The sequence below is a fragment of the Cryptomeria japonica genome, chromosome 2 (assembly GCF_030272615.1).
Source record: "Cryptomeria japonica chromosome 2, Sugi_1.0, whole genome shotgun sequence".
NCBI classification, from domain to species: domain Eukaryota; kingdom Viridiplantae; phylum Streptophyta; class Pinopsida; order Cupressales; family Cupressaceae; genus Cryptomeria; species Cryptomeria japonica.
Window position 1 is genome coordinate 34,524,669 of NC_081406.1, and position 26,155 is coordinate 34,550,823.

General features: G+C 36.1%; 1 protein-coding gene across 1 annotated transcript; it reads right to left on the minus strand.

Moving 5' to 3' along the window:
* Window positions 1–2,035: 2,035 nt before the first annotated feature.
* On the minus strand, window positions 2,036–25,915 carry LOC131047424 (caffeoylshikimate esterase). Its single transcript, XM_057981311.2, has 8 exons — window positions 25,471–25,915; window positions 21,101–21,130; window positions 20,536–20,662; window positions 20,259–20,405; window positions 2,979–3,109; window positions 2,706–2,843; window positions 2,420–2,518; window positions 2,036–2,340 (listed from the first exon to the last, which is right to left on the minus strand). The coding sequence occupies exons 1-8, from the start codon at window positions 25,792–25,794 to the stop codon at window positions 2,116–2,118; spliced, it is 1,221 nt and encodes a 406-aa protein (XP_057837294.2). The 5' UTR covers window positions 25,795–25,915; the 3' UTR covers window positions 2,036–2,115.
* Between the last annotated feature and the right edge of the window lie 240 nt (window positions 25,916–26,155).

The following is a 26,155-nucleotide window of genomic DNA, read 5'->3' on the forward strand; positions in this document are numbered from 1 at the left end:
AAATATTAATGAACTTCATTATGGATTTTCAAAGTCAAATAATCTTGATGCAATCTCTCTTGTGGATAAATCATTGAGAATGCATATTTTTGTGGACTCTCTCATCCATTTCCTACTAATATTATAGAAAAAGTATTCATACAAAATATAGAAAAACTTCATGGAATTTTCAAAATCAAATTGAAAAATAGAGCCACATCAAAATTCATAATCAAGTGGAAGAATTTTTCAATTGAAGATGCAACATCGAATGATGAACAATTCATACAATATATTTTTTTGTTACTAAGCATTGACGACAATGCTTTTATAAAGAAGAAGGGGATGTTATTAGAAAACAAGAGTTGGGATAGGAAAACAGAAGGTAAGTGGATGTTGAATATATGAGAAATATGATATGAAGTCAAAGGGTCTAAAATGACCTAATATATGGAGGTGGTGGAAATCAATGTGGTAGCCACAAATGGAACCATAGAGGAATGAATAGAACCATAGTGAGAAGTAAGCTAAAACGTATTTCAAGGAAGGGATGGAGCTACAAATGTGTCTGGCAAAAGAAGGGAAGGATGAGGATTCAACTTCCAAGATTCTTTAAAGCTAAGCCAAACACTTGTTTACAATGCATGGGCAATCATATCAAGTGAACTCCATTTTAGTTTCTACACCAATTGTTGATCTTCCTAGATAATTTATTCTAAGATAGGCAACCTGATCTATCTTACGGGTATATCTTTTTCCAAGCTTTTAGGAACGTCTTGGGACAAGCAAAGGAGGCATCCATGAATTTTCACATTTTTATTTTACTACTTTTTTTAATCAATACTTTGAAAATGTTTAACTTGGCTCGAGTCAAATGAGGCCACAAATGAGGGACCTCATCTTCGACATGAACGCACTACATTAACATGCATGGTCCAAACTTGTGAACCCAATAGCCCAACAAGGGGGACCTCGTCTTTGATGTGAACACACTCATTGTATTAATATGAATAGTCCAAATCCATGAGCCCAACAACCCAACAAGTGTACACAATCCATGAGCACATCAACCCCACAAGGATTTGGAGCAAGAGAACAAGAAAATGAAAGCCAACAACTTCAATGCTAAGATTCAAACTTGCAAACACATTGGATAAATGAATGCACAATACTCACAATCACAATGGTCTAATAGAAGTTTGAACCTTGTTGACAACAACAATACCATGACTTAACCTTCGCACTATACCATAAATAACTATTTTAATAATATTATTAATCTTATATTATTTTCATTTTTTAAATATAAACTTTCCAATATTTTAATTTTTTATTGTCTACTAACATTATTACATCTTTTGTTGACACTAATTATAAAGCACTTTACTTTAGGTTTTAGGTATGCAAAAGATCGATAGGCTGCATGAAGCTTTTATATTTTTTTAACAAAAAAATTCAAATATTAATTGTTTCATATTTTGTTTTTTTAACCCCATTACTCATGTTAAGCTTAGAGGGAATATTGCCCTTTAAAAAAACTGAAAAGCTCCTTCCATTTGGTGCATTATATTTTAAGAAAAATTATATGGAAAAAAATTGTTAAAAAGTCTAAAAAAAAACCTAAATGGACAAGGATTGTCCTTACAAATTCAAAATGTTGTATTTACTTTTTAAAAGTCCCCCCTACTTTTAATTTGTTCCAAGTCATTTTAACATTCTCCTTGGACTCTCACCCAAATCCAAGATATTTTTTTGCCATCCCAAAACTGCGCCCCCCTCTAACTCATTGTAGGCTTGAGGGAAGACCTAGGAAGTCCAAAGGGAGGAGCCCAAAACTTCCAATAAAGGGGATCACAATGGGAGCAAAAGCATTATTTCTTAAACATATAGACAGAAAGATTACACAACCAGTGGTATGTGAAATTGTGCTAAGTTTTAAGACCATTTTGTGTACAGTCACACATAACTGATATCCTTTCTTTCTAGAATTAAAATTTAGACTGCACACTACTCATAAATTAATCCAATGCTTATCAAAGCATCAGTTCAAATAGGCTAAGGGCAATTACTAATTTACTTTTATCAAATAGGATATGAAACGTTTACATCATACAAAGAGGTAGACAATTCTATCATCTACCTTTGCCTCGTATTACAGTGTGCATCAAGCCAAGAAACAATATCATCTAGGACTTCGTAAATCCTCTCATCTGACTCGCCTTCTAGAATAGCATGAAATGCATTATCATAAAGTTTCAGTTGTTTGTCAACACTTCGTGACTTCTCATATAAAGCCTTGCTGACAGAAGGATCAGTTACAATATCAGCAGCTCCATGTAGAATTAATAATGGTAAAGAAACCTGCATACAAACTTTTTAAGCATCCACAACACAGCAAATTCAAATCGAAGTAAAAAATACTCCATGATTTAACACTTACTTCATGCATTCTTTTTTCTATTTCTTGTGTAGTCCTTAGCATCTGTACAGCAGTTCTGAGTCGTGGCTTGCCCTTGTAGGCAATTACATTGTAAGCAGCCTGAAGGAAATAAATAACAAGGCCATGTTAGAGCATACTTTTCTGCAATAAGATTTAAGTTTTCTTTCCCATGAAGGTTGCATTTTTCCCTGTGGAAAAGGTTTAAAAAATAAGAAGTAAATGCAGAATAACCAAATAAGGGCAAGTAGATAAATTTTGCACTTTCAAGATGATTTAAAACACTAACCAGCTTTCTCTTTTTTAAGTCTCTAAATGCCAACTCTGCTAAGTCTTTCTGAGGAACCAATTTCTTTTTAGGAAAGACGCGAGCTATGACCAATAAAATCTGTATCATTAGCCAAGGTGGAGTAACATCATCTGCAAGCTGGCAGTTCAAGGCTTTTAATAAGTCGTGTCAAAACACCAGAAATTAATACTTCTAAAATTTGAGAAACCAAAAACTTATGCAGAAAGAATTCAAATAGAGCTTCAATCTAGAAGTTCAAATGTGAAAATTTACTTTGCACATAGGGGCAACTAGAACAGCTCCATCCCATACTTGAGGTTGCTTCAGATGGATCTTTAGGGCCACTGCTCCTCCTAAGGACTGTCCGAAAAGAAAACACGGAAGATCCTTGTATTCTGGCTTGGCTGCAAATCATAGAGACTGTCACTAGTCTAAGATTTGCAAACTTGCTTGTAAAACAGAAAAAAATAACAAGCTGAATTCCTGGCATATGTATTCTAGCCTAGATGAAGACTGGAGAACCACTTCAAATGATTAATCAGTACAATAAGCTGAAGAGCTATTAAATCGAGTAAGGCATTTATTTTTGGCAAAAGACATAAAGCAACACGAGCACACATTATTGGAAGGCACAAATACAAAAACCAATTCAACGTATTCATAAAAACACTCTCCACAACATTTTCTGCAACTTGAAAGGTTTTGGTAGCTGTAATCAAAACCATATCAAAATACTTAGCATTACTGTCATGTTCTGTGTTTTAAAAATACTAAAAACTTTAGGCAATCCCATGTAATCAAAACCATATCAAAATACTTAGCATTACTGTCATGTTCTGTGTTTTAAAAATACTAAAAACTTTAGGCAATCCCATGTAATCAAAACCATATCAAAATACTTAGCATTTACTGTCATGTTCTGTGTTTTAAAAACACTAAAAACTTTAGGCAATCCCCATAGTCAAAGTTCTAAGTTTCTCTCATTATAAACACCATTGAATGACAATTGACAATCATCCAAACATGATCAGTCCATAATGCATCAGTATCCCTTTGCAGATGGGTGGGAGGATGAAGGTTCGAGGAGGGGAAGCAGGGAGGGTCGATTATGCTTTTGATCACCGGGAAACTACCATAGAATAGTAGGGTAATCGAATCAGCAATTACTACCTCCTTATTATAGCACGCGTACATTAATTAACCCCCCCCTTTCTATAGTTGTAGTAATCTACCTCCTTATTATAGCATGCGTACATTAATCCCCCCCCCCCCCCACTATTCTAGCAAGCTGATTAATAAAGATGATTATTATATTTGCCCACACATGGTGGGAGTTATATTTCCGGGGAGGAAAGGCTTTACTATAGGACTCACTCATCAATGAATGAATCAAGGGGTCACACATTTATGCACCTAAAATCGTGTATCCTTGTAACGTGCGCCTTAGTTTTCTTTTTACAAGAAGCCAAACAGGTTTGTGATGAAATGTTGAGGTTAAAATCATGTAGGTTTTTAAGTTATTGTCCCATTTGATGATGTGATCTAAAAGTTTTAGAGATACTAAACAACTATGATTTCCACATCATTATCTACTCTCTCCATTGGTGGCATGCAAATTATTTGAGTCATTACAATTCCTGTAGTTGCTTCAAAAATCGTTCAGTACGGTTTGCATTTGATTAGATAGGATTCATCAAGTATTTTATCTATCAATTCTTTGAATTCCAGATTATTTTCTATTATTGTATATACTATATATTACTAATTAGAAATGACAATCTCCATTGGTGTATGGACCCCATTAGTCTAGGTAAGATTTGGTGTTACCAAATGCTTAGGTTATTTTAATCCTATAAATAAAGCATTCTCAGAGTCATTTGACACAGCGAGCCTCAGAGAATCTAAGCATATCTGCAAATAATCATAAGCTCGTCTTCTACATTTTGTGCAATATAAAGAATCAGCAAATTGCTTCGCAAGTTTTTAAGAAAGCCTTGTAAGCTTCTTGTTGCTGTGATAATATTAAGAAGCAATAGCCATTTTGCCACAACCTCCACCACTGATTTTCCCATTTTTACATCTTTATTGTTGTCTAAATCATGTGTGATCTATCATGGTATCAAAGCCTACCATATCTTGACTATTGAATTGCCAAGGAACTTTGGCTCTGTGGGGAGTCTTCTGAGATCTGGTTGACATTATCATCATTATTTTTTGTTTGTTTGTCTAATTTTATAGCCCTTAATCCTCTTAAGGCTTTCCTTCAGTCTCATATACTCAATTGCAAAAATGGTAGAATTTAGACCTCTTTCTTACACTCAAGATGGCATGGCAACAATTAATCAGGCATCAATAGAAAGCTATTATGAAGTTCCTCCAGTGGAATCTACAGAAGATGAAATTATTAGAAAAGAAATACAACATTGAAGTCACAGAAGAGTTTCCTTCAAGTGCGATAACTACTTACAAACCTCCTGCTCTTAGGGATGAAGATGTGTATAAAAACTAAAAGAGTTATTTAAAGCCTAGCTTGTTAAAGAATATTGTGTACAAATCTACATTTAAACATTTTGTTAAACCTAGGACAAAGCTCATTGAGCTGAATCTAGAATATAATCCTAGTAAAAGTTTTTGGACAAAAACCAGTCTTTTCCAGATCTGAAATAGATTATATCAGAAGTCACAAGGATGCAAATCATAATCATTTTGGAGCAATTATTGTATAGTGTATACATAGGTTCGTGTGTTCCAGAAAACATTAAACCTGTTTTATCTATCTATCTATGATAGATGACAAACCCAATATGAACATGCTTGCCATATTTCAAATTTGTCTTAATTAAACAAAAATTCTGCTTGTTTTTTCCATTATCCTAATCTTACTGTATGTACAAGAGACCAAAGGTGTAAAGAAGTTAACTTAGATCTTTTGATTGTTGGGGTATTTTAAGCTCTATCTATGGTTTTGATATGTTTGGACCTTTTAAGTATGTTAGTGTCCAAATTTAAATCCCTAAGACAGCAAAGGCATTTTCCATATGCTAAAAAATTAAATGGAGATGTCCAATTGCAAAAAGGATATCTTAATACTATTGAAATTCCATATGAACGGAAGATAAATTGGATTAAAAAATATTGCTATTAGAATAGCAACTCATAAAAAACCTGTACATAAAATAGAAGAATCTTCTATCCATGTACTTCCACAGAGCTTAACACAAAAATACTCCAATTTAGCCTCTGCTAGCTTCCAATCTACAAGATCTTCATCAAGAGACCTAACTATGAATAAAGTTTTAGTTGGACTTGCAAAGCCCATAAATCAAGGCCCAAATCCAGATCAAAAAAGGTAAACTGTAGAACAAAAGATGCCACTAAGAGGGGGGGTGAATCAGTGGTTTCCAAACTTAACCCTTTAATCCTAAATGTGTGTACTGGTTAGCATATCAAAGACCAAGAAGACATACCGGTGAGATAAGGAAGGAGAACATTATGCAAGCACACACAAGGATACATCACACAACACTAGATATACGAGGAAAACCCAATATGGGAAAAACTTCGGTGAGAAATGTTGTTGGAGTCTACTATTCCAATCCAGCCTCACAAATAAAACTAAATACAAAGTTTAGGGCACCAACCCAAGGAGCACCAACCCCTGCACCGAGCACCAACTCAGTGATTGCAATAATTGTAAACAATACATTAGTAATAACCTTGTTGCAAATGTGTTTTGTAACTCTCACAAATATCTTTTCACCGGTTCACCTCTGCTCTGTTCTCTTCCGGTTCTTCACTCACACTGTTCCTGTTGTTCTTCCCTCTCTGCTACAACCTTACCAGTTCAGACATCGTCAGTTAAATGGATTGACAGACACTGTAACTGCTTCACCAGTTACCTCAACCCTTATCGGTTGAATCTCTTTGTGCCACTCTGCCTTTGCTCTACCTTGTTGGATCTCCTCATACACTTACTCTGCACTGCTTCACTCTCTGTTGCCTTCTCACTGTTCTAACACTACCGGTTGAATGATCTGTTAGTTTCTATGACAACTCACTGGTCACTTTAACCTCACCGGTTAAACCCTCTGACCAGTTCTACTCAGCTTCCTCAAAATTCTGCAATAGACTCTCCGACTGATTGACTCTCTGCTTGCACTCACTTCACCGGCGTCACTCTTTCATCCAACAACAAGCAAATTAGGTCTTCTGTCTGCATATCTATATCCAAGCATTCCCGCCAAAATTTAACTTCAAACTTTGGCGTGCTAGGGTTCCTTCCACGACCACAAGGCGTATCAGATCAGATCGGATCTCTTCTCTGAGATTGTCAACCTGCAACAAATCACACATCACCGCCAATCTCGTTGCTTCCAATACACGTTTGCTATATTTAGCAAACACGACAAACTGATCATCGACCTGCTTCTGTCAATCACATTAAATGATCTCTCGGTTGCCTTCACCAGATTCGTTCTGCACTTGGATATCCTGCATCAACCCTTGACATCAAGGAATCAAATCTTTGTCCTTTGTTTTGTCTTGAGCCGCAAACCCCCTGAATCTAACCTGTGATTTTCGCAGTCTGCATTAACTGTTGACCCAATCACCAACTGCCTCGTTCACCGACCTCTACATGTTAGGTTTTCTACTTTGCCACCTGGAAGCTACGTGTCTTCTTTGTCTGCATCCACCTCAACTCAGGCCACTGTGTCGGTTTAGGCTCAAACACCAACCAACACTCTCTACCGGTATTCACCTACCGGTTCAACTTACCTTGCCAGTTATACACTAACCGGTCAACCTTCATGCCATGCTTTTCTTTGTTCAACCGGTTGGATCACATTAGCCCGGTCACCAACCTCAGACACATGTCCATCAAATAGGAGCTCTTCACTCTGTCTCTTTTGCTCGCTTATTGGTTATCCTACTTACCTGTTGATAATGCATCTGCTTGCATACCGGTAATAACCTTGATGACACCATGCCATCAAACTTCAACTGTCATGCATCAACCTACATTTGCATTTCGGTTCACATCAGCATCTCGTAGTAGATCCATGTCTACAAGTGCTAAGCTTTTCCTTCTCCTTCATTAGCTCGGATCTCACCTCAACCGGTTTGTCAAAGTGACAAACTCATCACAACTTACTCTTCTTCTTTTGTCCCGGTAGCTCATCATGCTTACTCTTGCTGATTTGGTGCACATCTCTAGTTTCACACACCTGAGGCATCATTATGTTTCACTTTGTTCATCCGGTGTGTGCCTTCAACCACCTACCTTACATCTCTTGATTGTCTTATCTCGGAGGGTTATGATGCATTCCATGCATATTGTGAGATAAGCTAAGTATTACCACTTACTGGTAGAAGTGGATCTTTGTTACTTGTTGACAACCATATGATGGGAACTGGTTGACATTACATTGCTCAGTCTGCTTCCGGCATTGCACAAATATGACTTCCTTGTTTGAGCAGACACACCTTCAACCAAACATGTGATCCGGTTGAGCACACTCTCTGTCAGTCTTCTCTTTATCCTGTGATACCATCTTCATCCGGTGGGAGTCCTGTTGATTGTCATCAAACTGCATACCGGTTGCCTGCACTTTCTCCATTTGCTTAACCTTGCTTCCTTACTAGTCACATGCTTACCGGTCGGCAACAACACACTGCCAACTCATCACTCACTGGTTGGCATTGCCATAATGCCAACTATCTCCAATGCCTATTCACCGGTCAACATCAACTTATGTCTCCAACACTAACTTGTATACCGGTGACTCCAATGACCGGATGACATCCCATACTTACCAGTGACGTCAATGACACCATTACCAGTTGACATCAATGACAACACAATGCCAACATAAACAACCAAAAAACACAAATGATGCAAAAGCATTGCCTTTTACAGGCAGGTCTATACCCTTACCAAGAAAAAACACACTTGAATTTCACAAAAAATGGCATTTCTTTGTATAAACGAAGAAGATAGCCACCTATGAAGAGTAGCCAAAGAATTGCTGATGGATCAATTAGCAATTTCCAGTATGTGTTCCAACCTTCTAAAACAAAATAAAAAGAACCTAGCCTAGATTATATGCACATAATTATTTGGCTTGATTTGTCAATCACCGACAACAGAATTTTGTTGATTTGTGTAAATATGTTATATATATCAAAGATGTAGATAAGATTAGTGTTATGTGTGATAAAGGTTTGCAGTTTGCTACTGAAAACAAAATCATCAATAATCCTTTAGGAAACATTGTTCTGATACAAGGGTCTACTCTAGGCATCCTTGGATAATGTCCATTCCATAAGAGAAAAAGTTTATAATATTGAACACACTCTTCATTCTACTATTGATAACAAGTTAGCTGCCTTGGAAGCCAGCATAGATTGATTAGAAGAAAGATGCTAAGGACTTAGTTCCTCTTGTTCTGATACAAGGGTCTACTCTAAGCAATCATTGGATAATATCCATTCCATAAGATAAAATGTTTAAAAGATCGAACACACTCTTCATTCTACTATTGATTGTTGATTGTAATTAGGGAATGGCGGATTCCAATTGCCTTGGGCAACATTGGAATCCGCCCAAGGAGCCAGCCCCTTCTTCAACGTGTAGGGCTGGGCCCTATATCTCACAACACTTCATAAAACCCCACGCTACATGCAAGATAACGTGCTAACATGAATAGGGCCGACCCTATAAAGCATTTCGGTTAAAGAGATACAATAAATTAAAGGTTATTAATTTATCATAGGCCGACATAAATGGATCTTGCATCACGTATAAGTAAAGACACATTCACTTCATTCAACACACAATTAATATCCTTCCATGCGAAATATACATCTGCCAAAATGCGAAGTTGAAGAAGCAATATTAGCGAACTATATCTGCCATTAAAGGTGCAAATATCATCATAAGGAGAGCGAACTGATCTAGGTCAAGGTGCTAAGGTTGCAGTCCAGCAAAGGTGCAGACTTCAAATACAATATAATGCAGACCTAGGGTGTGGACCTGATTGCTGTTTGAAGTGTTAAAGGGGGCAGACTTGAAGGCTTGATGCTTATGTTAAGTGCAGTCTTGTGGAAGACCTTATCAGCCCTAAGTGCAGACATCTTCAAGTACTTGAGATAAGTGTTGCAATCATTATATGAATATAATCCATAATCAGATCTGAGGATCTTTTTTGGCTGGTTTTTTCCTCCTAGGAGGTTTTCCCAGGGTAATTGTGTTTTGTTCTTATTCGTTCATTTCTATGCTATGCCTATATCTAGAAATCTCTAAATTTTAACAACAAACAAATTAATTAGAAACTAAATTCTGATTTCTAAGTTTTACATTAATCTGAAAGTATAAAATCAACATCGATAACAAGTTAGCTGTCTTGGAAGCCAGCATAGATTGATTAGAAGAAAAAGAAAGAAGAAAAATGCCAAGGAGTCAATTCCTCCTGTCACTGACATATCTGCAATTTTTTTTTTTTAAAATTCCGGTCTATGAAAAGAAATTCAAAAAATCCTCTCCAGAATTGCCATCTAATGTCATGATGGGAGCTAGTGTACAACCATGGGTTTAGACATAAACCATATACTAGATATTCTAGATCCTCTTGAACAAATTAGAGCCTAGTCTACTACATTTAATACTATACAAGGTCATCTACTCTCATGATGGGAGCTAGTGTACCTTTACAGCCATGGGTTTAGACATAAACCATATACTAGATATTCTAGATCCTCTTGAACAAATTAGAGCCTAGTCTAATGCATTTACTACTATACAAGGTATGTGCCTTTTAGATGATGTTGCAGTTTCAACTTTAAAAATTCAATACCTCCAAGGAATTATTGCACAAAGATAGGGAACAACAGATTTAAATGCCAAGAATTGAGAAGTTTACTTTACTCAAGATCCCATATGAGCCTTATGAATCTATTGGTCATGGAAATTTGCCCTCCTTCAAAAAGAAAGAGTGAAACAAATATCAAAATATGTCAAATGAAGCTTTGACATTTAGAAGAATTTGAAAAATATGCTTTGTACTTCAAGGAATTATGCTACAGGTCAAATATTGTTGATATTCTCTTTTTTTAAATAAAGTACCTTGGAAGTACTTCCTTGTGGCGTCTATGATAAAGTTGATTATATAAGATCTAAAGGAGTAAACATTGCAAGATGTACTATGACAGACCACATAGAGGTTGCCAGAACTAGAAGTCTAGCCTTCATCAATGACTAACATTGTGTGCACTAGTTTACCGAACATCAAGCTAAGCATCTTGCCCCAAGATTTCCAAAAATCCAAACATATCAAGAAAGCAGCATAATTCCCATATGCAAAGCCTCAAAAAATTCTTTTCGTCACCGCTCTATTCACAAATGCCATACTTATTCCCCCTAAGCATATTTATGTAAGAAAGCACAAGACTCCCAAGCAACCAACCAAAACTATTATCTACTATATATGCAACAACCATAGCCATATTGCACCTCACTGTTCAAGTAAAAATTAGCGATCAAAGGCGTTTATTCCCCACTAATTTAGCAACAAGGTGGGATATAATTGATTAAGATCAAGAATGTTGCGCCTTGCACACACGCCCTGTCTGAAACAGACACCCCCTTTTTTTCCGCTCGTCTTTTGCTTTGGGTATGTTGGGTTTCTTTTTGGCTTATCGTTTTTCAATTCTGCCCCTTAGGGGTTTGTGATATAGTTTTTTCTTTTTAAGTCTTGTTGGCCCAGACGGTTAAGTTTTTGCCTAAATTGAAGAAGTTCTGAAATCATTAAAGTTCCAAAAGAAAGTCTTAAAGCAAGGGATTTTTCCCTTTGTCGGGGATTGTTCTTTGTCAAGGATTTCCATTTTTAGGAATCTTCTTTTGTTGGGGATTTTCATTTTTTGGGGATTCCTTGTCTTCATGGAATCCCCAACATTTCCATGACCCCCCTGAAGTTCCTGAAATCCTTACAAAATCTTAAGTTACCAACTTCTGTGGAAATTTCACACCGTCAAGGAATTCAATTTCCTATGAAAAATCCACAACTTCACAAAATCCGCAATGAAGGTAAAATTCCATCCCTCCACACAAATTCCCACTATTTTCCTTATAGGGATCCATGTCAGTTTTATCTTTTTTTGGCTGTTGTAACAGACTGCATTTAAAAACATCCAAAATTGCCCTAGGGTTTTGCATCATATTTTGGTCATTGGTAAGGATAAATCTTGGCCATTACATAGAATTATATCTACGCCCTCCATTTGAAAAGAGAAATCTATAAAAGGCCAAGACCTCTCTCATTGTAAACAGGAACTGGAAATTGCTGCCAAAATACTGTCAGAGTTAATACAAAAATTCATTGTTGTTGGTGAATATTTGTGTTAAGTTTGAATGTTAGCATGGTTTCTCGCAACTCAAAATCATTTTAAGTTCAGTAGCATGAAGATTTGTTGAGATTGATACTTGATGAGGTTCCAGGTTCATACCATTTGGTGCTTGCTGATTGTAAGTTTCAGTGTACGGTTAGTCTGAATCCTTTATTTATCAACTGCAGTTCAATATTAGTTGTTTATTAATCTGCATTATTGGATGGTTTTAATGAATGACTCGTGGTCTGAAAATCTGAAGTACTCCTCTGAAGATTGCAACTATTTTGTTGCAGCTGTGATATAATCTGGTGAAACAAAATCGTATTAACTGTTTGGAATTCATCTATTAGCATCAACAAGTTTCCATTTAGGTCTTAGTTTAGCTTTCTAAACCCTACTGAAGTTTATTTGAAATGAATTTAAGCAAGATGAAAAGCATCCACTCTTATTGCTAAATCTAATGTTATTGATGGTTTAGATCTTAGGATTCTCTGAGAAATCTTGCAGGAACAGATTTCCAACTTATCAGCGTAAGGCCCCTTGTGATACCAGCAAAATTACATACATTCACTGAGTTATCTGCAGCACAGTCAAGACCTAAGTACCAGAACCTTGGGGTAATAATATTTGAGTCATCAAATAAATTTTCCTTTCAAGAGAGAATAGGATACTTGATGTATTTTATTCTGTGTCGGAGAGTGCAAAAACAAACATCAACAAAGACCTATACCTACAAGATGATATTTTTCAATCAATGCCTGAAAAACTTAGCAACAATGAAGAATAATTTGATGACCATGAAAGTCTACCAGACAAACTTGAAGACGATATGCCAGCTACAATGATGAATAGGCCCTACCAAGAAGGGAATGAAGAGGTAAAGTATCCCCTTATACTTAAAATGCTTTTAGAGAATGGGGAAGTTTTCATAACATTTCCTCCATGGTTTATCACAATCTCAACCTTCTGGGCCTCCTACTCCAATTTATATAAAAGAAGTTGAAATACCTGACAAATGGATTAATGAAAATTTCTCAAGAAAAATGAAAGATAAACGATGGGATTCAAATGCCTATATATGAAACCCCTATATGAGATGAACCAAAATTTGATGAACTTTGTAAAGCATTTGATGTTGGATGCTAAAGCCAACATACTATCATTTTGAATTTTAAAAAGAAAAATTCAGAAAATTAGTCTAGAAAAGAACCAAAAATTATCAGATAGAAGAAGATGACTTTTTTTATCAAAAATGCAGATATTCCATACTCCAAACCCAACAAATTGCATATTGATAATGCCTAGTCTACGGCCTCTTGATTCACTATCTAAGCTGGCCGACCCCCTAGATGCAAGCACCCGCCTTGGGCAAAGTATTTAAAGATAATTAATAATAATTAAAAACATATTTTGAAATGTTGTTGGCCGACCTAGTTGAGGAACTGTAACCTTTTGTGAAGAGGTGCCTTATTGGAAGGTATAAATAAGAGATGTTTGAGGGTTATTTCAAGAACAATTCATGGAATACCATTATCAGATAGAAGAAGATGACTTTTTTATCAGATAAAAGAACCCAAAATTATCAGATAGAAGAAGATGACTTTTTTCTCAAAAATGCAGATATTCCATACTCCAAACCCAACAAATTGCATATTGATAATGCCTAGTCTACGGCCTCTTGATTCACTACCAAAGCCAAAATATATCGGAATTTTAATCCATGAGACGTATCCACAATTAATTTCAATTAAAATCATGTCATACGCCCTACCCCGAAGATTTCAACAAACGGTATTGATACCCAAACCTGGGCAATACATTGCATGGTATAGGGCTAACTAGTGCAGAGGGAAGTTAGGACCGACCTAGGGGTTAAATGGAAATAATAAAATCTTGGGCCAACTCCCCTCTTGAAGGTGGCGCCCATTTCTGGGAAGTGTTGTTTTTAATTTAAATAAAAATATCTAAGCTGGCCGACCCCCTAGATGGAAGCACCCGCCTTGGGCAAAGTATTTAAAGATAATTAATAATAATTCAAAACATAATTTGTAATGTTGCTGGCCGACATAGTTGAGGAGCTGTAACCTTTCATGAAGAGGTGACTTATTTGAAGATATAAATAAGAGATGTTTGAGGGTTATTTTGATAACAATTCATGGAATATCATTCCTATTCTAGAGCAGATCGAACATTAGCAGAGGCACTAATTGGCAGCAGGCAGATCCGAATAAGTAACATATCTCTTCCTTGTGGTATGCAAAGATAATTGTTTAAGTATATATAGATGTGTATTTGTAACAATTATATGTGGATAATGGATAAATCTGAAAAATTAAATACCATTTACATATATGTTAGTGATGATACGTATAATCCTTAAAACATATTAATATAAGTTATAACAATTATTTTCATTTTTTCAAACTTATAAAATATCTATTGATATTTATCAAAAAGATATAATATTACATTATACAATTAAATGAAATTAATTTATAAAAAATTAAAATAATATATTTAAAAGTAGACTATATATTTAAACTATATTCAAATTATTTTATGCCTTTAAAGAATATATATTAATAAATTATACTCTTATTAGACCTCTAATAAATTAAATATACATATCCAATGAAACATTATATTGGAATACTTAATAAATATATTAAATTATTTTAGTGCTATAGTTTTATCATTATGTCAGAAACAAAAGTAAACCTGTCTTTTTTAATCCTGCTTGTTTTTATTGCATTGGGTGCCCTAAATAAGCCGTAGTGTGCCCTAAATAGCCAGCAGCTGCTGAGCAAAGGTTGAAATTTTTGCAGGTCTGGGCAATTTACAGACCGATTTTTGGCAATTTTCGGCAGTTTTTATGCATCAAACTCGTCGCGTTTTTTTTAAAAACCCGTCGCCAAGTATATGCACAAGTGACTCGCTTGTTGCTAGGGCTCGCGAGTACTCACGAGTTTTGTGTGTGTGCGCGCACGTGCTCATGCATATCCATATAACGACCACATGGGGCCGTTATATGGTTGTGGATCCCTCACTAGGTGCACCACTCGATGAGAATGGTTAACGACCACATGGGGCCAAAGGGGACAAAGTTTCCGCTCTTAGGCCATTGCAATCTCCTCTACGAAACCTTTATTTAACAATTATTGGAAAAAAAACAAAGGGGGTTCTCAATCATAAGAGGGAGAAAAGGATGACATGACAGAGGGGAATGGCATACAAGCCTCACTAGGTATGCCACCTCACAAAAATGGCTAAGGGACCCATAAGGCCAAGGGGGAAAAAGTTTCTGCCCTTGGGCCCAGGGTACTATTCTCTTGCTTCATTTGGATTTGTGTATTTAGGGCAAGGTATAAGGTGATCCAAGAAAGGAACGTTACAAGTGGTATCAGAAAATTGTTCCTGCTAGACTGTTGGGTAAAAATAAATCAATGGATGCATTGTACAATATGAAGGAATCTAACAGTACATGCACTTGTCTATGCTTCATATTTGCATATATTCATGTGTATGCTATGCATATTTATGTGTATGCTTTGTGTTTAGTACAAGCCTGATATGTTTCCATCATGTCTACTCCATGAATATCTATGGTTATTGCTTTTGATTGCTCTAGAATATGAGAATAACTAGAGTGGACCAAAAAGATACGAACTTATTTAGAAAAGAACAATTTGAGATCAGAGATGTGTGTCATGTCTCTAATCCTCACACAGATATCCAACTTGCAAACATATGCCCAAGATGGCCTTGATCCTTTTCTCTGGAAGATGAGAGAAAACTTGTCTTAAATTAAACCTTTCCAATGCCAACTATTGGTTAAACTCACATTCAAGTCAAAAGAGAAAACATATATATCTTAATTTGAATCTACAACTTATGATATTTGGCTAGCATAAGCTAATTATATCACAAGGAGGATCTAAGGGTCAGTTTAGGGATTTGCATACTAAAAGATTGACATTGCTTGAGGACAAGCAATTTTGGGAAGGGCAGACTGTCATGCCCCCCTACCATGAAGACTCTGACAAACAGTATTAATACCCAACATTACATGGTATAGGGCTGACTCGGGTAGAGGGAAGTTAGGCTCAACCTAGGGCTTAAATGGAAATAATACAAATCATGGGCCGACTCCCCTCCTGAAGCTGGTGCCCATTTCTGGGAAGTGTGTTTTGAAATTAAATAAAAATAAGAGATGTTTGAGGGTTATTGGAAGAACAATTCATGGAATACCTTATTGGAAGGTATAAATAAGAGATGTTTGAGGGTTATTTCAAGAACAATTCATTGAATACCATTCCTATTCCAGAGTAGATTGAACAATAGCAGAGGAACTCATTGGCAGCAGACCAATCTGAATAAGTAACATATCTATTCCTTGTGGTGTGTGTATATATATATATATATGTATGTATATATATGTATGTATGTATGTATGTATGTGTGTGTGTGTGTGTGTGTGTGTGCATTTAATAATATATGATTCTCTAATTGCAATAATTGATCATGATAAGGTAAGGAAAGGAATGCACGGAGGGGGAATGATTGTGGCTCCCTCACTAGGTACACCACCCCATGAGAATGGTTAAGGACCACATGGAGCCAAGGGGGACAAAAATTTTGCTCTTTGGCCTAGGGTCGAGGGTCATTTTAAGGACACCACATTGCAGTCTCCTCTGTAAACCCTATAATAATCAATTATTGAAATGAACCAGAGAGGATCCTCAATCATAAGAGGGAGAGAAGGAAGACATGATAGAGGGGAACGGCATATAAGCCTCACTAGGTAAGCCACCTCATGGAAATGGCTAAGGGCCTCATGAGGCCAAGGGGTACAAAGTTTCTGCCCTTGAGCCTAGGGTAGGGGAAATTTAGGTCATCTTATAATGTCTCCCATCTCAACCCTCGTTATGGTTGAACCCCCACATAGTTGGCTAGATTTGTTATGTGTCTCATGATCTATATCTACATTATCATCTAGCTTGGTTGAAGGTTTCCAAACAAACTTACCTCATTTTATTCTTAGGTGAGAACTATATTTCTGACTATACTATTCTCTTGTTTCGTTTGGATTTGTGAATTCAGGGCAAAGTATAAGGTGATCCAAGAAAGGGTGATTACAAATTAATGGAAAATTATATGATGCACTGATAGATACTAGAGCCTCTTTATCTTTATGCAAATTCCCTATTCTTAAAAATTGGGAGCAATTAAAAGAAAATTCAACATATAAGAATATGGATGTCAAGATACAAGTTTTCACCTACAATAAATATAAATATCAAGAACCTCTCTTGATTGTAGGAAAGAAATTTAAATATGATATTTTTGAATTAAACAAAATGCCAATAGAAATACTCTTAAAAGGTACTTTTATAAATGCTTACTATTCATTTGGAATCACGAACAAACATGTTTTGTTCATTCTATGTTGAGAAAGCATAAAAGCACCAAAGTTAATATATCCCTCAGAAAGGTATCTAACTACTATGATTATCAGTCTAACAATCATTTGCAATTTCTTGAGCTCAAACAAAAAAATAAAAGAAGATTTTTGTTTAAAAGATCCTCAAAAATTTTAGTCTAAAACCATGACTACAATGGAGATAAATATCCAAAATAGCGAGCAAATTAAAGTGGGAAAAAGGATTCCCATCCCTGCTGAAGACTATCCTGACATGGAACAAATCACAAAAAAACTAGAAGAGGGAAGATTCATAAAGCCTTAAAAATCTCCATTTTGTTATTACATTTTCATGGTAATTTGGTAAACAAACATCGTAACAAAAAAAAAGGTAAGAAAGAATGGTCATAAACTATAGACCTTCAAATGCAATTATAAAGCCTTTTCCTTACCCCATTCCAAATAATACATATTTACTGCAAAAGATTGGCAATTCAAAGAGTTTCTCACCGTTTTATTTCAAGTCTAGATTCTCAAATACAAGTGAAAAAGGAAGACCAACATAAAATTACTTTTAGTTGTCCTTTTGGCATCTACAAATGGATACTTATGCTTTTTAGATTTATGAATGCTCCAACTAATTTCCAAGAGAACATGGAGAAGGAACTTTTCAATTTTTATGTATTTATTAAATGCCAAAGATTAAAGATATGGTTCATCAAGCTATGTTTTCAGAGACTGAAGACCATAACAATTCTAATATTATAAATCATTCAGGACATGAGTGGTAAAACTATGTCCACTGCTTAACTTTTCTTCTACAAAATAAAATTTGTGCACAAGTGAACCGATCACCATTAAGATTTTGAGGCCATGCAAGCCCCCTTGATATAATACTAGTATTCAGCGTTCTGAACAAGCCAAGAAAGGGTATTTGCTCAGCTTGGTAAAGAAGTCAACAGCTGGCACACAATGTATTTGATAGGGATGATATGGCAAAGATGGGGCACCATCCTTGGCTTGGAAGCAATGGGGGATTTAATGCAGACCTTTATTGGTAGATGTATATCTTAACATGTGAATAAACTAATTGTTCTTTTTAAGTCTTCAACTGAAGTGGAAAAGAGATGAACATGAGATTCTAGATCAGAGATTGTTGATGTCTATATGATGAGATACTGAATTTCCTTAGATTGTGTCACATTCTAGTTCCAACAATGCAAAGCAGTGTTTTTTGGAAAATGGAATTACACCACACAGATTATTAAGGTTGATGGGGAGCTTGAAAGCCACAAACTCAACGGGTGAGGGGTAACCCAAGCAGCTATATTTTTGGGACTGCTAATGCTACCCAAGAACTGACCTTGCACAGATCAATTATGTAAATGTCACTGCAGAAAATGTTATTGACACAACTAAGAAATACTGAAATAGAAGCTTGTATTCTCACTCCCCTGCGCTTTATCATCTCTGCTAATAGAGAGAAGAAATATATTAATCTCTCAATTTCTGATCCCTTTGGCAAAGAGATATGATCTAAAGCCGAAGAGATATCTGGACAGAACTCTAAATTGCTAGAATTCAGGTGTGCATTATTTAAGGAAGGTACTATTGAACAAAGATTCAGAAATGACAGTTAGGAAAGACATAAAACTATAATGGAAATTTTATTAATCACTAAGTTACATACAATGCATTCTCTAAAAGGAGAAAAATGGCTATGTTCTTCTCCCTCCTTTCTTCCTAACTCCATCCGTATATTCATATGAACATACAATACTCTAGAAAGCAAAGACATGCTTTGGAAGATGAAAAAGTTGATCTATACCTTCCACCAGTTGGGCCGTATCAAATTCTAAAGTTCAAAGCAGGCCTATGGTGCATTGCTCCACACCCTACAAGTCATATGGAAGGCTCCAACCCACAAAGGAAGAGAACAAAGGTATGCCCATGACATAAAACTGCTGATGTCTTGAGCCACTGGAATTGTTTGTGCAACATATGGTGGACCAACAAGAAAGCTTTGACCAGATAGAATATTGATCTTGCTGGTTCTGTAGGCCATAGAACATGGTTTGGCACAGCCAGAGACCACAAAAGACTGTTTTTCTTTACGACAGACCATGATATTTAGCTAGGAATTACTACAGAAACACAGATCATGAGATTGGGTTTGGCATAACTTCCAGTGATAAATTGATGCTGTAACTTGAATTGTCTGGTTCAAACTTCAAAGCTATGGTAGACTTAGTCGTAGGCCCAAAATTGTTTCAGGGTGTTTCTTCTTTTCTAGTTTCTTGTTCTGATGGGGTAACATTTACCCTTGCATTCAAGGTACAAGTGACTGCAAAAGTCTCTAGCATTTACTTCCTAAGCTCATGGTTGTCAGGTTAACCTTACATATAGCTACTTTTGTGGACACTTCACCCAGGATTGATCATGTTCAGGTGAGAACCTTTAATGGTTGACAGAATTCCATCTTTATTCATACAAGGAAGGTAAGAAAATAATGAGAAGTTGGAGTAGCAGGAAATTCAGATGGTTTTTTCCTGAGACACCTCTCCCAGATTCTCTACCCAAGCCCTAGATTCCATACATTTAGATCTGATAGAACTAATAGGATTCCAGGTAGTCACATCAATGATGAAGGGTGTCTCCTCTAGTCTTTTGTGGAAGGACTGAGCACAGTTACCAGAGTAGAAAATGAAAGCATCTATCTATGACCTTCTGAAAGCAGTTGAACTACACACCTCTGATTTTGGAAAATTGTTCAATAACATCATCCACGAGTCTATCAAAACTTCGGATATAACAATGGAGACCTTCTGAAAGGCCAAATCCTGGATAATCCATTGCAAATACACCATATCCGGACACTGCAAGTTTCTTGGCAATTCCTGCAAGTTTTGCATATTTTCCAGCATCAATATCATGAACTCCTGGAGTTTACATAATCACTAGAATGAAAAAACCTCAGTTACAATCTAACCAAAGTTAAATGTTCACAAATTTTATGAATCATCTTACCTTCAAAAAAGAAGGTACATGTATCCCCATATCCATGGCAAAAAAAGATAATGGCCTTCAATGGACCAACCTCTGGGAGCCAACTTTTGGTGAAAATTTCTAGGCCTCTTGAGTTTATTTCATACTTCTGTTCATATCACAAGCACTCCATTTCTTAATTCTAAAGAATTCATTAGAAGCAAAATTTCAAATTTTCCGAAATTTGTACAACTATTTTGTGAGTTTTCAAGTAGATTGTGAGAACAAATATGTAAATAATAATCAGACAAAGTTGGCATTCTATATGACAGAAAATTAACATGAATAGCTTAAACTATCTTTACGGATGTCTTTCCTTACTGAAACTTGTTATCAGTAAGTCCTCCTCCTAGAAGAGAAAAATCACAGACAAAACATATTTACCATTGAAATAACAGCTTAGTTATCCTAACTGCAGATAACTGGAACAGACAGTGGAAAGATGATAATTGTCTTAAGTGACCGTACCGAATTGCTGTTATAGAAAAATTAAAAATTACCCTTAGTTAGAAATGAATGATGAATTATGAATTTATAAAGAATATACCTCCTCAGTCTTTACTCCAGACTTCACCATCTGCAAGAAAATGTAATAAATTTATTCAGATAACAGTGCTGTTACACAGTATACTAACACTTGTCCACAAGATTCCGTAAGAAACAAATGCATACAATTCAGATACTTTAGGATAACATTTGTTTGCGCTGTTAAAATATCATTCCATCATTTATACATCCAAACTAAATAAGAAATCTCTAAGTAGCAGAAAATCCTAATGAGCCATTTAGAAAATAAATAAACTTACAACCAATTTCTATTGTTGGCACTGCTACTATCAGTAGTTTTAAAACATCTTGTTTGTATTTTCTAGAGTATCAGCTAAAAAATTTGGAAAAAAGAAAGAAAAAGACTTGAGCTTGGTCGTTACTACCACAACCATGTTCATTATTAGTACTCTGTTTAATAGAGGTATCAACACTCTTTAACTTTCACACGGGCCTAGCCACTGGAAAGGGAAATACATTATCAAACTTATACAGGCTATATAACTCTGTGGGTTTTGAACTCTTGGTAAAATTCCAATGTATCATCATACAATCTATGCTGCAGTGATTTATTCAAACCAGTTAACCTTCTACACTATGTCAACACAAAAACGTGATTTGGTTGCATGAGGCGTGATGAAGGATAAGAGGGACTTCACCTATTTCAATTAATGCCATATGAGGATACATTATCAAACTTATACAGGCTATATAACTCCATGGGTTTTGAACTCGTGGTAAACCTTGGTATTGATGCCATATGAGCTTCTCACAAGCATTACTGAGCACCTGATGGTTAATAAAATGATTAAATCATTGAATAGGAGTAATTAAAGGAAATTAGTTAAAATAATCTTCCCTTGTTTTATTCGTATAATAATGTTGCTGTAAGATTTTTGCAATGCTTTATCCAAACTAATATTGCCCCCTATGTTAGTTAAAGCACCTGCCACTTAGATATATTTTTTTGTATCGTTATTGATGTCGTGTCCCAGCCATACCACATACAAGGATTTTGAAAAATATGCCATTTCCATATCACATGCCTATTGACATTCATATACATATCAAAGCAGCTTAACAGTTCATTTATACCCTAAAGATTAACGATAATCTAATTTTCTTGAAAATCCTGGATGTATAAATAACTTCTTTCAGCAGATCTTATTGGTAAGAAACCTTCCACAAACTCTGAGTTTAACTCAACCGAACATACCAAGGGCCCAATGTTACACCCCAAATAATGCAAATTAACTTCAACTCGAGTATTGTCAATTTCCTCTTCTAACTACGAATAACATACAAGGATTTTAAAAAATATGCCATTTCCATATCACATGCCTATTGACATTCATATTCATATCCTAAAGATTAATGATAATCTAATTTTCTTCAAAATCCTGGATGCATAAAGAACTTCTTTCAGCAAATCTTGATGGTAAGAAACCTTCCACAAACTCTGAATTTAACTCAACCAGGAATACCAAGGGCTCAATGTTATACCCCAAATAATGCAAATTAACTTCAACTCTAGTATTGTCAATTTCCTCTTCTTACTACAAATAACTAAGTCTGCCCATGTGCTTTGCTTGTGCCTTTAATCACATTAAATCTGGACTCTTGACAGAGCAATGTTGCTGTCTGCTATTACTATCTATTCAAATTCAAACCCTTCGTAATTTCATTTATAAAACCTCACCGTTGCAACTTTATTTCAGTATGATCTCAGATTTTCATGATTGTATGCTAGCTAACTGGTTTTCCGTCTTGGTTAATACCAGCTCATGTCTTATGCTAATAAGTAAAACTTGTGAGTTCAAGGCTTCTTAAGAATTCAGTGCTCTCTATCCTAGATGTCATGTAGCAAGCAATTCCTCGGGTAGCACTTAAATTGCAAGCATTCCAGTTTTGCAGCGGAAATAATTGTGGCCAATAAGTATACTAGTCAGATTATGGACTAGCTATGGTTAAGACATCAGCATGTCAACCAGATTATAATTACGACATCAGTGTGTCAAATAGATAATGAATTAAGACAAAGTTAGGTATGATAAAAACTGATATATATAAAAAATACTTGTTGAGATAAGTTAATAAAGCACACTAAGCACACCCACATTGGCGTAAATGATGCAGACAAGATCCATTAGGAAGTGGTTGGTGTGTTTTCCCATCTTCCCTCTGAACTTTCTCCTTAATCATATCATTGGAGTGTAATCATGTTGTGTTGGATACACATTGTGATAGTGGATGTTTTAGAAGACTGATCCCTGTGCAATCCTCTGTCTACTGAAAATCTTATATCTCGTCACTGATGGGTTGATATGAGTTATGAAACAAATTTCATGGCAATAGTGGACAATGCTTTTCAGCTAAATCCAAAGATCTGACAATTTTCAAGTTCAATTGAACATCAAACTGCACAATTGTCCTAATACCAACAAGGAAATAAAGAAGTTTGTCATTGAAAAGTTTCAAACCGCCATGTGGAATAACCACATTGGACGCAAAAAGGCATACTATATTAAAGATATTTAACCCAACTGGGGAACATGGTGAGAAAGCATATTTAGGGGCAGTCATTAAAGGGAAAGCTAGGCTGCTTGTGGCACAACTGAGGACTGGTTCGCATCATCTCAGGTGTGAAACGGGTAGGTGGCAAAGGCCCAAGGAGATATGGGAAGAGAAAACTTGTTTGTTTTGCGGGATGGGAGCAGTGGAGACGGAATGGCACTTTCTTACTGAATGCACAGCGTATGATGATATTCGAGCTCAGTATGAGATCATTCTGAAGGCCGACAACATGCACCAGTTATTTGACGAGGACAAGATCAACCAAACGGCAAGCTTCCTGGTCAAGATTCATAACAAGAGATCAGACATGGAAAATTATATTCAGGAGGTTTAGTGTTGGTGTTTTTCTTGGTCCCATAGGCTGTTCAGTCTTGTGGACGTCAATAAAATCATTCATTTATTCATTCAATTAGTTGCAGGATGATATGGACTCTATCTATCCAATAGGGAAAATCAAATATATTTGCAATCATAACCTAGTATACAAAATCTTAAATCAAGGGAACCACACAAAGATTTGTCATTCAGAAATTTATTCCAAAGCTCAACAATAAGAAAAATCCTCTAAACAAGTAAACATATTGTTATAGGCCCTAGCAGGCCACTTTGGCCTGCAGGAGGTTAAAATTACCATCTTGCGTTTTCTCATGCCTGGTCACCCAAATCACTAGAAAAAGGTATACATTCATCTAAGCAGCACCAACTAGAATATCTACCAATTATATTTTGAAATTGGGCTAACAAGCCCATCAATCACACTTCACACTCAATCTAGAGAAGCCCGTATCAACAGCCCGGGCAGAAGGTGACCAATCAAAACGGACACACACACACAAGGGCAGCCTGGCTCTTGTCACGGAAGCACCCTGACTTACCACTCCACCCACCCAGCCAGGATGTATATTTTGAACAGTTTCAAAGATTATTAACTAAAAAAGACAAATAGTCAAGAAGAGCAAAAATCCAAAATTTCTGAATCTAGATTATTAGCTTGGTGATCAGTACACTCCACAAAAACGAAATCCAATAAACAAATAGTAGCGAACCAAAAATCACTCGGATAGTCATCCATCTAAATAGCTCAATATGCCAAACAGCTCATTGCTCCACTTAGATACAGAAAGCACGGCAATGATGTCAAGTATCTGGAAAAAGCGTTTGGCGGGCCAAACTGGGAAAAAATCGTGAAAAGCTCTTTTAATTTTTTATCCTTTTTTTTTTAACTTTTAAAGGAAGAAACTTTACGGAACAGTATGTAGTCCTTATCCTTCAACGAACTTAAAAAAGAGATCTCTGATTTTAGGCTTAACTATGACTAACACAGTGTAAGATTTCTAAGCTTTAAACTCACGCAAGGTGCCATACTGTATTGAAAAACAAATAATTAATCTGATCAAAATCTGGGTCATGTCAATCCAACCTGCATAACTGAATCCAAACACTACCCATGTGGATACCAAGGTTCCACATTTGGATCTGGCCATCTTCCCGGTCAGTACTCAGCCTGCCTCAGAAGCCACTTCTAAAGAAAAGGGAGTTCTCACCGTTTGGGAATCCTGGTGTAAATGAATGATGATAGAATCTTCTTTCTATTGAATTTGTTTTAGCTGTTTAGTATTGTTAATTTGTTTGAGACTCTGTTTTCATCTTTGTTTGGGACTCTGTTCCCCCAACTTTGAATTATGCCTTCATACCACCCCTTTTTATAATTTTTTCTATATAAATAAATAAATAAAACTTATTCATCCAAGGAAAAAGGAAGACACAAAGCCAATGAAGATATGAACTGAACCCGACCTTAAAGAGGCAATGATCCAGATTCTGCTGAACTTGAATAAATGCCTGCCTGACTCTTTTCCTGGCAGGAGAATAATCCAGCTTCATCCGAGCAAGGGAGGATTTCTCTGCATCGAGGCCTTCCATTTGAACAATAGGTGCTGTGACCCTGCTGTTGATCTTCAGCCTACTTAACCTCAGAGCGCATGCAACTACTACAACTGCCACAGCTGCCACAGCGCCAGGAGGACTACACAGCACGCTAACAAATGTATTTATATTCCTACTCATTTTGCTATCATTCTTACCTACTCTGTAATTAATGATTTTCCCTTCCTTGATCATACACCCTGACCAATTGAGGCGTTCATGGATCGGCAGAGGTTGTTGGTCCGAGCCGTACTGGATGTGAGATTGTCTGAGTTAAGTACTCTCAATCTGCCAGTTGTCTAGTTAAGGACTGCGGAAATAAAGATTGATGGAGAATCTCTGGAGATCTGGTCCATAGGTGCATGCAAGTTGCGCACGCGTTAGGCTTCGAAGATGTGATTGGCTTCAATTTTGATTGACTTTTTTGAATTTTAGGTGGGGATTTGGCAAAACAAATTTCTTAGTCAAATGGAGGTTTCTTAAATGATCCTCCCCTGGCCGCCACCTGTTGATAGACTTTGTTTTGCTAACGTGCATTTCTTATACCAATTGATTT